Here is a 15,425-nt window from a genome sequence, read left to right on the forward strand (position 1 = left end):
TTATTATATTATTATTTTTTATGATTTATTAAATTATAATTTATAATTTCGTGTTTCAAGTTTTACCATATCCGGAATGTGTACTAGACTCTTGTTCGTACAGATTTCAGTGAGTTATTCCTAAAAATTACAGCCTACAATAAAAAACTACATATTTCCATGCAAAAAAATGGTACTGCTTTCAGCACAAAAAATCGGAAAGAATCATACCGCCAGGGAGGTTAATAAAGTTTTATGGATAGCTAGCCAGTCTCGGAGCTTTTGCTGTAAATTGCTTCTGCATATAAAGATTGAAAACCTATATGATCGATCGACTCAATTTGTACCAAATACATTGCTTTATTCAAAGACACGATAGCGTGATTTGTAACACAATTGGACATAGAGTATTTGAAGTGGCTAAAGCTGTCTACACAGTATATGGAAAGGGATTGTTATGTGAACCAATTTTGATGTAACAGTGTAACAATTTAAAACATTTTGTTCAGTACTCAAATGTTTCTATTGATTCAGCAGAGACATGTCATTAAGTCCTTTGAAATGGAAAGTACATCCAACATGCACTAAAAGTCTCACCATGTAGCAAGAATAATTTTCCCTCTTTCCTAACCACTTATCCTACATATAAGCACACAATACAATCCTATTATACCTGCTGCCCGCCCTTGGCCCACTGTCTTGTACTGCCCTTTATCCTTGTTGTCTGGTCAACTTTATTATCACACTTACAAGATATTGTATGACTTCATTGCCCCCCAAAGCATGCAGTCTTTTTAGTCTGATTCAGTACATGTATAACGGTCAACTAGAAGAGAGAAGCAAACTAGCACCCTGTCTACTAGCAGATTGATTTTATGTGTATAGAGTACTCATTCAGGTTGCAGTAGCAGGGCAGTAAAGTGGAACATTTTACTATATACAAGAAAGCATTAGTGACAGCCTGCAACTTGATGTGTGGGAGGCTGTGTGCCTTCTATAGCAGCCCTGCTGCTCCATACAATGACCTATACTAGCTATGCTGAAACATGGCCCTGAATACAGTATTTTGTTTCAAGTCTTACTCTAATTCTGTTACATTGATTACTGCCCAATTATCCAAATAGCATTAAGAAATTCCATGTTTGTACAGTATATGCATGAATAAATGAGCAAGTAGCTTTATGAGTAGATATCAGTAATTTCTAAGAAGAAATAGTTTTGAGTTTTGTATGGAAGATTCAGTCTGATTATGTGTGCCCAAGGCTCCCTGTCTTGTTTTGTTGGTGGGATTAGGTGGGTTTCAGTCTCTGAAAACGATTGTCAGATTTAAGACATGTGAGCCAACTAAAAGGATCCCAGAAGGCAGGGATTTCATACTCCACACAGCTTTAGCAATTTAGCAGTGGATAAAAAAAGAAACAAAGTGATATAATAGCATCATTAAAATCTGTCTACTTGTGTTTTCTTACCTTGTAGATTGCCAGGTCCCATCAGGATTTAATTGCAATTTTGACCATTCAGAAGATGTGTGCAGCTGGACACATGATATTGAAGCGGATTTTACATGGTCTTTCCATCCTAATAGTCCATGGATAGGACATTCAAGCTCTATTCCTGGTAAGTACAAAATTCATTATATTGACATGTAACAGGTCATTCTGAGACTGGTAATGATCTAAAATGCATGTGGGCTATTATTCAACTTGCTCTGCAGACACCAAAATCCCAAAACAATGAATACCTCTTTAGCATTTACACTTTTAGCATTTACATTTTGCGCAGTTTGTCACATACTGTGCAAGCTTCCAGAGTACAACAGAAGATTTACGCATGGCATACATGGTGATAATTAGTTTTAAAATAATAATATTCATTGGTATCCTTTATGGATTTGTCCCAGGGATATACATATCAGAATTAGCCATAAAATGTCTTGATGACGATAGTATAGCAACCAAACTTTTAACTGTTATAAGTAATGTTATCTATATAAGGCAATGCATACTGTTTTTTTCCCACCTGGTACCTACAGAATAAGGGCCATGCACACTGGCTTAAAAAAATATGCCATTGTTATTAGCAGAAATAAGATGCTAATTTTGAGCATTTTTTGTACCAACATTTAGGAGTGTTGAGCAACATTTAGGAGATTTTTTTTATGCTAGAAAACCAAAACAGAAGGGTTTTTTTTTTTTACAGAAAACCAAAACGGAGGGGTTTTTTTCTGCCTCTAAATGCTGAGCTTAAAATAAGCCTCTAAATGACCTAAGGTGCATGGACACATAGGGTAACATTAGTTGCTTCTACAGGCAAAATGCTAAAATCTTCTAGGAGCAGCATTTTTTTAAGCCAGTGTGCATGGACCCTAAACATTACAACAGCAAAACTACAATAATTCTGTTTTATCCACAGGAACATAATACATTTATTTTTTCTTACAGTTTGTATAAAAGATAAGCAGCTTTACTCCGCAAACAGTGCTCACTTAACTTTTGTAACCCACTGCCATCAATCAGAATTCATGCTTTCCAAGTCAGACCAGGACACGATTAATTCTGAATTGTTGCTATAGCCATCAATCAGAATTTATGCTGTTCAAGTCACACCAGAACAAGATGGATTATTTGTTTCTATGACCATCAGTCAGAATTCATGCTGTTCAAATCACACCAGAATTAGATACATTCAGATTTGTTATTATGGGATACTGGGATAAAAAAAACTATGAGAACTTAAAGTAGAACTATAGGCACAACTATTTTTTTTTATTTTGGATAGAGCAAGGGAGGATTATAAGCCCGGTCAGATTTTTTTTTTTACTATTTTCCATTTGGAGATTTTACTTCACTTCCTGTCTCACAACCAAACCGGAAGTGAGAGGAAATCTCTGCAAGTTAAGGGAATCCCATGTGGACTCCCAGTTCACCAGAACTAATGTCCCCATTGGAAGATTTCCCCTCTATTACTTTTCTGAAAACAACCCAACATTTAGGATTTTCTTTTATTTTCATTTTCAATGATAATGGCAAACAGGACAAATAGAGAGGATGAATCTCTATTACAGGGGCACAGACAGCAAAAAACCTGACAGATATTCTAATCCCTTGCCACTCTATCCAAAACAAAAAAAACAGTATGACCTTTAGTTATACTTTAAAGGGTCTGCAGCAGGGGTGGACTGACCATTTGGAAACTCGGGCAGTGCCCGAGGGCCCGGGGCCAGTAGGGGGCCCCATGAGATGCCCCTGGTACCTTTTTTATAGGCTTTTTTGAGTGTGGGCAAGGACACAGGGGTCCCATGATCCCCTATTGCCTGGGGGCCCCATGAGTTGTCAGTCTGCCCCTGGTCTGCAGTCCAAAAGTGATATTTTATTAAAATATTAATCTGGTGAGTTGGGTCTTAAGTATTGGGATCTCTCTGTGTTTCTTTTGCCGCTGCTTCCACCCACCCTGAGGTGTTCCTTCTTCTCTTGATACATACACCTTATCAGAAAATAAATAAGAGATTCAACAAAGAGAGCAGGATACAATTGGACGGACCTGACAGCTTTATGAATTCAAAGATCTGATCCTAACACCTGAGTCCCTGAAAAGTAGAAGAAACTGTTAGATGGTCTAACTTTCCAGTGTCAACCAATAACTGAATATATCTATTTTGGATGAAAAAAAAAGAACTTCTTCATGTAATTAATATGGATTTCAAGGACAGTAGCAGATCATTACATATTTCTGTTAGATCAAATGTTGTAAGAGAGTTTGCTAATCACATCAGCAGGAAAAGACTTTCCCAATTCCCAGTGGCCTACTAAGTAGTAAAGTAAGAATAAGGACCAGGGGCAGACTGACAACTCATGGGGCCCCTGGGCAATAGGGGATCATGGGGCCCCTGTGTCCTTGCCCAAACTCAAAAAAGCCTATGAAAAAAGGTATCAGGGGCATCTCATGGGGCCCCCTACTGACCCCGAGCCCTCGGGCAGTGCCCGAGTTTCCAAATGGTCAGTCCGCCCCTGATAAGGACATTTCTGGAACATAAATCTTCAGAAACAAGTCAGTAAACAGAGCTCCCTTATCTCTGACAGGTTGCCTTTAAGTGATGTTTTCCACAACATACCAAATAGATCATAGAAGCCTTTAAATGATACAGGAACTAAGAAATACTGGCACTTCAGAAATTAAAAAAAAAATCTCATGTGTTTGAAGGAATATACAGAAAAATACTGTTTTATATTCCTAGGCATGTTAGGTGTCTTTTGAAGTATTCTACCAGTGCTAAAGGGGTCAGCAATCCATTTTGGAACAGGCCCCTGTGCAGCGAATAGGTGCTCACAGCAACAGAGAGAACACTTACCAACAGTCTCTATAGAAATCACTGCCTGCCCATCTCCATCAGCCTAATAATGTTTAATTAATATAATGAGCCTTCTGCATGAAGGGAAGAGCCTATTTTTATAACCTATGCAGCATTTTGCTTTTCATTTCCTCTCCCCAGAGATAATATAATTGCCTGTTATTTTGTTAACCTTTTATGTGCCATATGCTATGCAGCTGTTTGACAGAAGAGCCCACAGGTAATCTGAAAGGCTGGTAACTTTTATCTCCATTTGTAATGCTTAAACGCAAACTGTCAGTGTTGCCTTTATTTAAAATATAAGAATATGCCGCAGAAAATTTAGGAAAACTAAAGATATATATATAAATATATAAAATTATGTGTGTCACTTTGTAGGAAGTTATAAAATGTGATATGCCAGAAGGCTCCAGGGTAAATTATATACACATGACATTGCCTGAAGGCAGAACCGCCAGAGTCCAGTGAATACGTTTGTCAACGCCATGGAAATATCAAGTGTTATGCTGTTAGCTGCATAATCTCCTGTGCATAATGCATCTGGAGCTGTTAGATGCCGACACTTATTAAGTCCGACTAATGAAATCATTGCTCCATTGTATATTTTAGGGAATAACATTGCCCTAGCTGTAGAATTTATGGTTCTCTGTGAGAAGCTACCACATGGTTCTGTGCCAAGTCACTTTCCTCTCATGATACAGAATAACTGTAAATAATAAACTATATTTTTCTGTGATTTGACTGTGGATTTATCATTCTATGCAATGACCAATAGCTTTGCCTCACTTAAAGAGGACCACACAATGTTTTATGTATCTGTGTTTTGTTTGTTAAGTGTAGGCCGCAAAAGTTGTACACATTCATGTGGTTCTGAGTGTCAATGCTGCCAAAAGGGTTAGACATATGTCTAAAAGTTTAGCAACTGGGACTGAAATGTAGTATAGAGTTCATGTGGGCACCATTAAATGAAAGCTGCTGTTTGACCATGCAAGAAAAAGTCATATGTTCATTTAATTCTGCCCCCCCAAGCTGCTTGTATTTACCTTCCCTTTGCTTCACTGCCACTTTGTTCACATGTGGGAGCAATAAGAAGTAGTTCTGTGTGAGTTCCAAATCACAACATTTAGCTTTCACAAGAATGAGGACTCTCTCCTCACCACCATATGACAGTACTTTATGTCTAAGTGGCCTATTGCCAACCACCACTGCTGTCGTGTCAGAGGAACAGGAGTAAGTCACATGCTTCTCCATACCTCAATGTACCAGGTATATAATTTTACTTTCCTGGGTAAAATGGTTGCTTGAGAATTGGGTTTCTCAACCAGGTTTCCTCCAAAGGTTGCTAAGGGTTCCTTGAGCAATGAGCAATTTCTGCTTCTCAGATAAGTTCTCATTGACACCATTGATCTTTTTATCTGTCTATAAGGGGGTAATTCTTCCCACTGACCACAAGTGTAAGGAGCATTCTTCTCATCGTGCATCAAACTAATGTATCATGAGTTGTCGATATAGTAATTTTTAGCAGGAGTTCCCTGACACTGGAAAGTTAATTCAAGGGTTCCTCTGTGGTAAAAAGGGTGAGAAAAGCCTCTTGGAAAGGTAAGTATACACACAGCTCTAGGGGGCAGTAATAAAATTGAACAAGGGTGTCAAAGCACAGGTTCAATTTAATATTAATACATTTCTCTAACGTAACAAAATTGCCATTTGTTGGTATGCTGGGAACACAAAAAAGTGCTGTACATTTAGACATAGTTGTAAGTCTTTCAGAGAACACAACTTAATTTTGTAAATTTACTAAAAAATATCTAAAGTCTACACGTGATGAGTAGTTACTTGTAAATCCAAGGCAATGAAAGAGTTATAGCGTTGAAGTCCTCTGGAAAGTTAATTTCTTGTCAGTCTTTGTAGTTTTTTTTTTGTACTCCGCATCCATAACAGTAACATTGAGTGTAAGCTATCCCAGAACAGAAAGCGCTCAGTGTTGTTAACTGCTCACAGAAGCTGCTCTCATGCATCAAAACTGTGCCTGGAAAGAAAGATTTGTCACAGTTCTTGGTAATGCTTTTCATGCTTGGGGACCAAGAATTCCTACAGCGGTCACATCTGACAGTGAAGGACAGAAGGGGTATCTGTATTCTCCTACAACTTGCGCTGACACTGAGAACTTGTGACTCTGGGGTGGATAAGGCATACCTTCTTTTTAGTTCTAGGAAACTGTTCTGAAGTTCTTAAAAAGCCATAAGTTACAGTTCTGAGCTTGCCACACATATTCACAGCTGGTCTGGCGTGTCTAAATCTATTTAAACCTAAGAATATATGTGTATGTATATATATATATATATATATATATATATATATATATATATATATATACACACACACAGTTGTGTTCAAAATAATAGCAGTCAGACATCACTAACCTGATCAATCACTGTTTTTGGTAGAAATGATATTTCTACATGGCAAATAATTTACTAGCAGGTGTAGTAGAGTAATAGAAATCCAACAGACCCAGCAGTCATGACATGTATGCTGCTGATTCTGTGTAATTGAATCACTAATTGAAAGGGGCATGTTCAAAATAATAGCAGTGTGGAGTTCTATTAGTGAGGTCATTCATTCTCTGAAAGACAGGTGGCAATTATTGCCCTTATTTAAGGAAGGAAGGCAGAAAATGTTGTACATGCTGGTTACAGTGCATTTCTCTCTGAAATTCTGAGGAAAATGGGTCATTCCAGACATTGTTCAGAAGAACAGGGTACCTTGATTAAAAAGTTGATTGGAGAGGGGAAAACATATAAAGAAGTGCAGAAAATGATAGGCTGCTCGGATAAAATGATCGCAAATGCTTTAAAATGGCAACCAAAACCTGAAAGACGTGGAAGAATGCAAAAAACTACCATTCGAATAGATAGAATAGCCAAAATGGTAAGGACTCAGCCAACAATCAGCTCCAGGGAGATCAAAGAAGGTCTAAAGTTACCTGTGAGTACTGTTACAATTAGAAGACGGCTATGTAAAGCCAAGCTATCTGCAAGAAGCCCCCGCAAAGTCCCACTGTTGAAAAAAAGACATGTGCTGAAGAGGTTACAATTTGCCAAAGAGCACATTGACTGGCCTAAAGAGAAATGGCGCAACATTTTGTGGACTGATGAAAGTAAGATTGTTCTTTTTGGGTCTAGTGGCCGGAGACAGTTTGTCAGATGACCACCAAACACTGAATTCAAGCCACAGTACACTGTGAAGACAGTGAAGCATGGTTGCACAAGCATCATGATATGGCGATGTTTCTCATACTACGTTGTTGGGCCTATTTATCGCATACCAGGGATCATGGATCAGTTTGAATACATCAGAATACTTGAAGAGGTCATGCTGCCTATGCTGAAGAGGAAATGCCCTTGAAATGGGTGTTCCAACAAGACAACGACCCCAAACACACCAGTAAACGTGCAAATCTTGGTTCCAGACCAACAAGATTGACGTTCTGGAGTGGCCAGCCCAATCCCCGGATCTTAATCCAATAGAAAACTTGTGGGGTGACATCAAAAATGCAGTTTCTGAGGCAAAACCAAGAAATAGAGAAGAACAATGGAATGTAGTCCAATCATCCTGGGCTGGAATACCTGTTCACAGGTACCAGAAGTTGGTTGACTCCATGCAACACAGATGTACAGCAGTTCTCAGAAACAGTGCTTATACAACTAAATATTAATTAAGTAATTCAAAGGAAAGCAAAATCTTCAAACATTTTTCAGTTTATATAGTGAATGTTTGAGTTTGTAAAGAAGAATGCAAACACTGCTATTTTTTTGAACAGTCTAATATTCACTTTTATTCAATTTTGTTAGAGGAACAACACAAATTTGATATATTTTTCTTCATGTTTTGATTTGGAATAGAATGTGTAGTGTTCCCAATGCATTTGTGTGTATGGAAATAAAAGCTATTAGAAGGATTTTTCAAGCTTTATTCACTTTTTTCAACACACTGCTATAATTTTGAACACAACTGAATATGAATATATATATATATATATATATATATATATATATATATATATACAGTTGCAAGAAAAAGTATGTGAACCCCTTGGGATTACGTGGAGTTTTGCATGAATTGGGCATAAAATGTGCTCTGAACGTCATCTAAGTAACAACAATAGAAGAACACAGTCTGCTGAACATAATACTACACAAACATTAGATGTTGCCATGGTTTAATTGCACATAACATGTAAACATTCACAGTGCAGGGAGGAAAAAGTATGTGAACCTTTGATTTAATAACTGATTGACCCTCCTTTGGCAGGAATAACCTCAACCAAACGTTTCCTGTAGTTGCAGATCAGACCTGCACAACGATCTGGAGTAATTTTGGACCACTCCTCTTCACAAAATTGTTTCAGTGTAGAAATATTCTTGGGATGTCTGGTGTGAATCGCTCTCTTAAGGTCATGCCACAGCATTTCAATCGGGTTGAGGTCAGGACTCTGACTGGGCCACTCCAGAAGGCATATTCTGTGCTGTGGCAGCCATTGTTTTGAAGAATTACTTGTATGCTTTGGGTCATTGTCCTGTTGCATCACCCATCCTCTGCGGAGCTTCAGTTGGCGGACAAAATGTCTTGATAAACTCTGAAATTCATTTTCCCATCAATGACAACAATCCGTCCAGGCCCTGAGGCAGCAAAGCAGCCCCAAACCATGATGCTCCCTCCGCCATGTTTCACAGTGGGGATGAGGTTTTGATGTTGGTGTGCTGTGCCTTTTTTTCTCCTCACATAGTGTTGTGTGTTCTTCCCAAACAACTCAATCTTGGTTTCATCTGTCCACAGTATATTTTGCCAGTAGTGCTGTGGAACATCCAGGTGCTCTTTTGCAAACTTCAAACGTGCTACAATATTCTTTTTGGACAGCAATGGCTTCCTCCGTGGTGTCCTCCCATGTACTCCATTCTTGTTTAATGTTTTCCTTATTGTAGATGTGTCAACAAAAATGTTAGCATGTGCCAGAGATTTCTGTAGGTCTTTAGCTGACACTCTGGTATTCTTCTTTACCTCATGCAGCATTCTGCGCTGTGCTCTTGCAGTCATTTTTACAGGACGACCATGCCTAGGGAGAGTAGCAACAGTGCTAAACTTTCTCCATTTGTAGACAGTCTGTCTTACCGTGGACACATGAACATCAAGGCTTTTGGAGATACTTTTGTAACCCTTTCCAGCTTCATGCAAGTCAACAATTCTTGATCATAGGTCTTCTGAGAGCTCTTTTCTGCGAGGCATGGTTCACATCAGAGAGTGCTTCTTGAAACCAGTAAACCCAAAACAGGTGTGTGTTTTTTAAGGGCAGGACAGCTGTCAGCAACACATCCAATATCATCACACTGATTGGAGTCAAGGTTGGCTCACTCCTGGCTCCAATTAGCTCTGGGAGAAGTCATTAAGCTAGGGACTCACATACTTTTTCCTCCCTGCACTGTGAATGTTTACATGTTATGTGCAATTAAACCATGGGAACATCTAATGTTTGTGTAGTATTATGTTCAGCAGACTGTGTTCTTCTATTGTTGTGACTTAGATGACGTTCAGAGCACATTTTATGCCCAATTCATGCAAAACTCCACGTAATCCCAAGGGGTTCACATACTTTTTCTTGCAACTGTATATATATGTATATATATATATATATATATATATATATATAAAATAAAATGTGTGTGTGTATGTATGTATATATATTTATTGGGTAAAATACGCATTGAACACGTCACCATTTTTCTAGGTAAGTATATTTCTAAAGATGCTATTGACGCAAAATTTTCACCGCATCAGTAACAACCCATGTAGTCCATACATACAACGAAAGCACAACAAATAAGCTAAGAAATTAAGTTATGTGTAATAAAATGGAATGACACAGGGAATACGTACTGAACACATGAAGAAAGGAAGTGCAAAAAGGCATGGAAAGCCAAAACACCAGCTGAAATCAATCAGTAATTAGAAAGCAATCCTGCCCCTTGTCAGTGCAAATAATATCAGCTGGTTCAGTCTCAACTGATGGCCTTATAAAAATGTGTCTCATTACCAAGGTGTCGGACAAAAAACATCTCATGATGGGTAAAAGCAAAGAGCTCTCTCAAGAACTTTGCAACTTTATTGTTGCAAAACATACTGATGGCATTGGTTACAGAAAGATTTCTAAACTCTGAATGTTCCAGTTAGCACTGTTTAGGCCATAATCCAAAAGTGGAAAGAACATCATTTCACCCTAAACTGGCCACAACCAGGCACTCCTCGCAAGATTTCTTACAGAGGAGTTTAAAGAAATATCAGAAGAGTTGTCCAAGAGCCAAGGACCACTTGTAGAGAGTTTCAGTAAGACCTGGAATTATCAGGTAGAATTGTAGTGCACTCAACCGCCATGGCCTGTATGCACACTCACCATGCAAGACTCCATTGCTGAAGACAAAGCATGCTGAAACTCATTTAAAGTTTGCTGCACAACATTTAGTCAAGCCTGTGAAATACTGGGAGAATATAATCTGCTCAGATGAGACCAAAATTGAACTCTTTGGATGGTTTGAGGTCAAATAGCACTTCACATCACCCCAAAAACACCATACCAGCAGTGAAGTTTGAAGGTGGGAACATCATGGTGTGGAGCTCTTTTTCAGCATATGATACTGGCAAACTTCATATCATTGAAGGAAGGATGAATGGAAAAATATACGAAGACATTCTTGATAAAAACCTGCTGCCATCTACCAGGATGATGAAGATGAAATGAGGGTGGACATTTCAGCAAGAAAATTATTCCAAACACAAAGCCAAGGAAAGTCTCAATTGGTTTCTAAGAAAGAAATGAATGCTAGAATGGCCCAGCCAATCACCTGACTTGAATCCAATAGAAAATCTATGGAAAGAACTAAAGATCAGAATTCATAGAAGAGACCCATGGAGCATTCAAGATTTGAAGGCTGTGTGCAAGAATGGACTAAAATCAAACTTCAGCAATGCATGCAACTAGTTTCTCCATACAGTGACGCATCTTGGAGCTGTCATTACCAACAAAGGATTTTGTACAAAGTGTGAAATAAATTTCAGTTAGTGTTCAATACTTTTTCCCTGTGTCATACCAATTTTTTTACACATAACTTAATTTCTGAACTTATTTGATTTGGATTCTTTGTATGTATGGATTACATGGGTTGTTACCGACATGTGGTGAAAATTTCCTGTCAATAGCACCTTTAGGAATATATTTACCTAGCAAAATGGTGACGTGTTCAATACTTACCCGCTGTATATATTCCCTGGAGTAAAGCACCCATTTATCAATTAACACTCCTCATGTAACAATTTTGGCAACTCTTGCAGAAATAAATAAGCTGTGTGTGCTAACCTAACAACTCTTTACCTAACAAGAAAAACAAACCTATAACACTTTCCGCCACCATCACCACTACCATTATCATTCACACACTTTAACCCCTTCATGTTGACATAACACAAATATGCGCCCTCACAGAGTTGAGCTTTTTTCCATGGGGCCACATATTTGCGCACCTGTCTTTGTGCTGGGAACGCGCTGCACAGTGTGCTCCCAGCACAAAGACCGGAGTGTGTCACTGAAAGCCGCGGGTCCCATTCTAACGATCAGGACTCGGGACTCCCGATTCCGGGTCACATGATTGATGTGATAGCCTCTGATTGGCTATCACAGTGATCAGTCACTGTACAGCCAACCCCCCCTTGTTTTTTTGTATTCTCTCCGAATGGAGGAGAGAGATACATTGTATCTCTCTCACCTTGCAGAGAGAAAAAAAAACAACTATTTGTTAAAAAAAATTAACATAAATAAATATAAAAAAAATAAAGAAAAATACCTAGATCAAGGTTTGATCTAGTTCAGTACCAGGGGTAGTGTTTGGGTCAAGGTCAGGGTCAAAGGTCAGGATTTTTTTTTTTAAACTGGTATCAGTGTCAGTGTGGTTTAAGTAAGAAAAAAAAGCAAAAAACAAAATGCGCACTATTGTTTCTGGGCCGTACTACAGGTACGAACAACAAATAACATACACATATATGGTATCGCTGTGATCGTCAAGAGCTGGAAAATTTATTTTGGGTTGTTCTTTGATGGTAGATTATGGTAGTAACAAGAAACACAGCTAAATTTAAAAAAAATATATATTTTTTTTACTATTTTGGGCCAGTTTTCCTTTGATAATAAAAAAAAATCAGGACATTTACCATTTACCACCAAATGAAAGCCCAATTTGCCCTGAAAAAAAAAAACAAGATATAATTCACCTGGATGTACAAAGTAGTTGTGATGATATGTACGGTTTTACTAACACAGGTCAAAGTTGCAAAATTGTGCTTAGGGATTAAGATTTGTTTTACCCTTAGGTGTGAAGGGGTTAAACTTAACCCTCACCCCAATACTGTAACATGTTACACAAATTGAACTTATCCTCTAACCTAACCCATAGGGTGAGCCCTTTTCTTACTAAGTTGTGAAGCAGGGATAAGTGTGACCACCCTGGACCACTAATAGCAGTAGCAGTAGTAGTAAAAAAAAGTCATCAATGTCAACTGTATTCCCATTGTGTGGAAAAATACAGGTTTTATCTGTCCAATACAGATTACATCAGAAAGATCAATGAAAGTAGAACTTTTTTTAATCAGCCTGTTTTGACTTCTACCAGCGTAGTTGTGATGATGCAGGTTTGTAATTTTGATTAGATCAAAATGATATGATAAATTGATCTGGATAATGCTATGTGATCTGTTTCCTGTCATTTATGTTTCTGCTGAGCAGGGGTGTTTTTTGTTTTTTTTTGTTATTTCTTACCATAATATAACATTGAGCTCAGGAGATCAGGGGATCGTTTATTAAAACTACAGCAACACCTACTACACTAAGACAACTGTGCCCACTTCTCATTTCTTGATTTCTTCTTTCTTAAAGTGGTTGTAAACTTTTACATACACCCAGTGAAGGGAATAGCCTCTGGTGATACACAGCGATTAAACAAATCCTCCCACATAAGTTGTACCTGTTTATCTGCTCCCATTTGTCCTATACATCCTTGTAATGTGATGAAAAGGATTTTTCACAGACTCACAAAGCAGGGGGCAGAGGTCTGCAGTTACACACTGTACTGCTACAAGAGCTTAATGGAGGGAAGGGGCTCACCCCCCCTTCACACAGCACACAGGAGCGAAGCTGAGGCTGTCAATCATATGCTGGAGATCCCTCCCTTGTCACCTTTTAGCTCTTGGTGTCAAGAAAACTTGTCAGAAGTGACTCGTGATTATATCAGAGGAACTAGACAGCAGCGAGAAATGTTGGTGCTTTGAAGAGGCATGTAAACACAATAGAAATATGTGCTTTGTTCAGATTTCATATCTGAGGTTTACAGCCACTTTAATATATTTAAGAAAACATTTGTATTGCATAATTTTGAAGTAGATTTTTGCATGCAGTGAAAGTAAAACTAATGAAAACATGACCTTTTTTTTTTTTAAATTGTTTCTTTCAGTGAGCAGTACAAACTATTTACGACTGCCCAGCAGCGGGAGAAAAGAGGGACAACATGCTCGTTTAATAAGCCCCAAAATGCACCAGCACAGGTGTGTCCTCTGCTTGGTGTTTCACTATCGTGCTTCAGGAACTAGTGGTGGAACGTTACAGGTGCTAAGAAGATCTAGCCAAGGGACCAAGTTACTGTGGAAAATTAGAGAGGAACCAGGAGGTGAATGGAAAGATGGCCATATCCTCTTGCAAAGCGATGAGGGAGATTATCAGGTATGTAAAACTGTAGCTAATGCTAGATTAGATCTATTTTATGCAGAAATTGTTAATAAAGATATTCTCTTCAGCAGACATGGCATTGTTAATTACATCTTAAATATCTTAACCAAAGTCAAACCTTTCTTTTAGTTTTGGATAGAGAGGAGAGGGTTTAGAACTCCTGGCAGTTTTGATTGCTGTCTGTTCCACTCTTAGGTTCCATGTACACTGGACACTTCTGAACGATGGAAACTGACTGCTGGAAAACATAGGTTAAAAAACGTCTGTTTAGCCGCGTTTGCATACCGCGTTTATGAGCGTTTGCGTTTAGAAGCGTTTTTTAAAGATAACCTGAAGAGACCTTCCAGAATGCACTGGAAAACAGTAAAAAAAATTAACTATTTCAGACATTTTGAGAGAAATAGAGAGAGCAGAAGAGGGGAAGCTGTATTTGTTTAGATTTGCTGTCTTTTTTTTTGTGGTGTTTGGATGTGTTCCAGCTAATTTCTGTGCAGAAATTATTGCAGCAGTGTCTAACATATTTTCTTTCATGCGAAACCTCAAAATATGGTGTACCAGGTCCATTTGAGTACCGGGAAAACACTTTGCATGCATTTTTCATGAAAAAAGGCTCTGTACAGCATCTGGAAATGGAAGAGTTAAAAAAAAATTCCAAGCAGAAACGCTTATAAACGTGGTTAACCACGTTTACAAGTGTTTGGCGTTTAAATCGCTGATAAAATCTACTCCTGAACGCAAGTTTGGTGCATTCAAAAAAACGACTGTAAACTCAACTGACTGTAAACGACATAGTGTACATGGACACATAGGAAAACATTAGGGAGAGTTCAGGGACTGCTAACAAAAATGCAGAAAAGCTCCTGAACGTGAGTTTATCAGCTGCAGTGTACATGAGATCTTAGGGAGATTCACCCTCTCTATCGGTCCTGTTTACTGCTATCATCAAAATTGAAAGTAAAAGAAAATCCCAAATTTTGGGTTGTCCCCAGAACAGTAATAGAGGGAAAATCTTCCAGTGAAAACACTAGTGACCTTGGGGCTCTGATTAATTCCATTAATTTGCATGGATTTCCTCTCACTTCCCGTTTTGGCTATGGGACGTGAAGTGAAGGTAAATCTCCCTAATAGGACACAGATGGCCAAAAAAAACTGACAGGTTATAACCCTCTCTTACTCCATATAACATGAAAAAAAAGTTTTGCTTATAGTTTTACTTTAAAGACATGGTAAAGTCAGTCAAAGATATGACCATCTTAAGAACATGGGACAGTATAG

At 38.3% G+C, this 15,425-nt stretch overlaps 1 protein-coding gene across 2 annotated transcripts in view; it reads left to right on the forward strand.

Annotated features, from left to right (window-relative positions):
• The window catches only part of NRP2 (neuropilin 2), a 204,391-nt gene that overhangs the window by 143,899 nt on the left and 45,067 nt on the right, over positions 1 to 15,425 (forward strand). For both annotated transcript variants that reach the window (XM_089670967.1, XM_089670973.1), the window contains exons 12-13: positions 1,456 to 1,596; positions 13,879 to 14,144. In XM_089670967.1, the coding sequence (XP_089527093.1) occupies positions 1,456 to 1,596; positions 13,879 to 14,144 (407 nt within the window). The remainder of the gene's footprint in view (positions 1 to 1,455; positions 1,597 to 13,878; positions 14,145 to 15,425) is intronic.

The sequence above is a fragment of the Staurois parvus genome, unplaced genomic scaffold (genome assembly GCF_062004578.1).
Source record: "Staurois parvus isolate SC_StPar_1 unplaced genomic scaffold, SC_StPar_1.0 ptg000011l, whole genome shotgun sequence".
Classification (NCBI taxonomy): Eukaryota; Metazoa; Chordata; class Amphibia; order Anura; family Ranidae; genus Staurois; species Staurois parvus.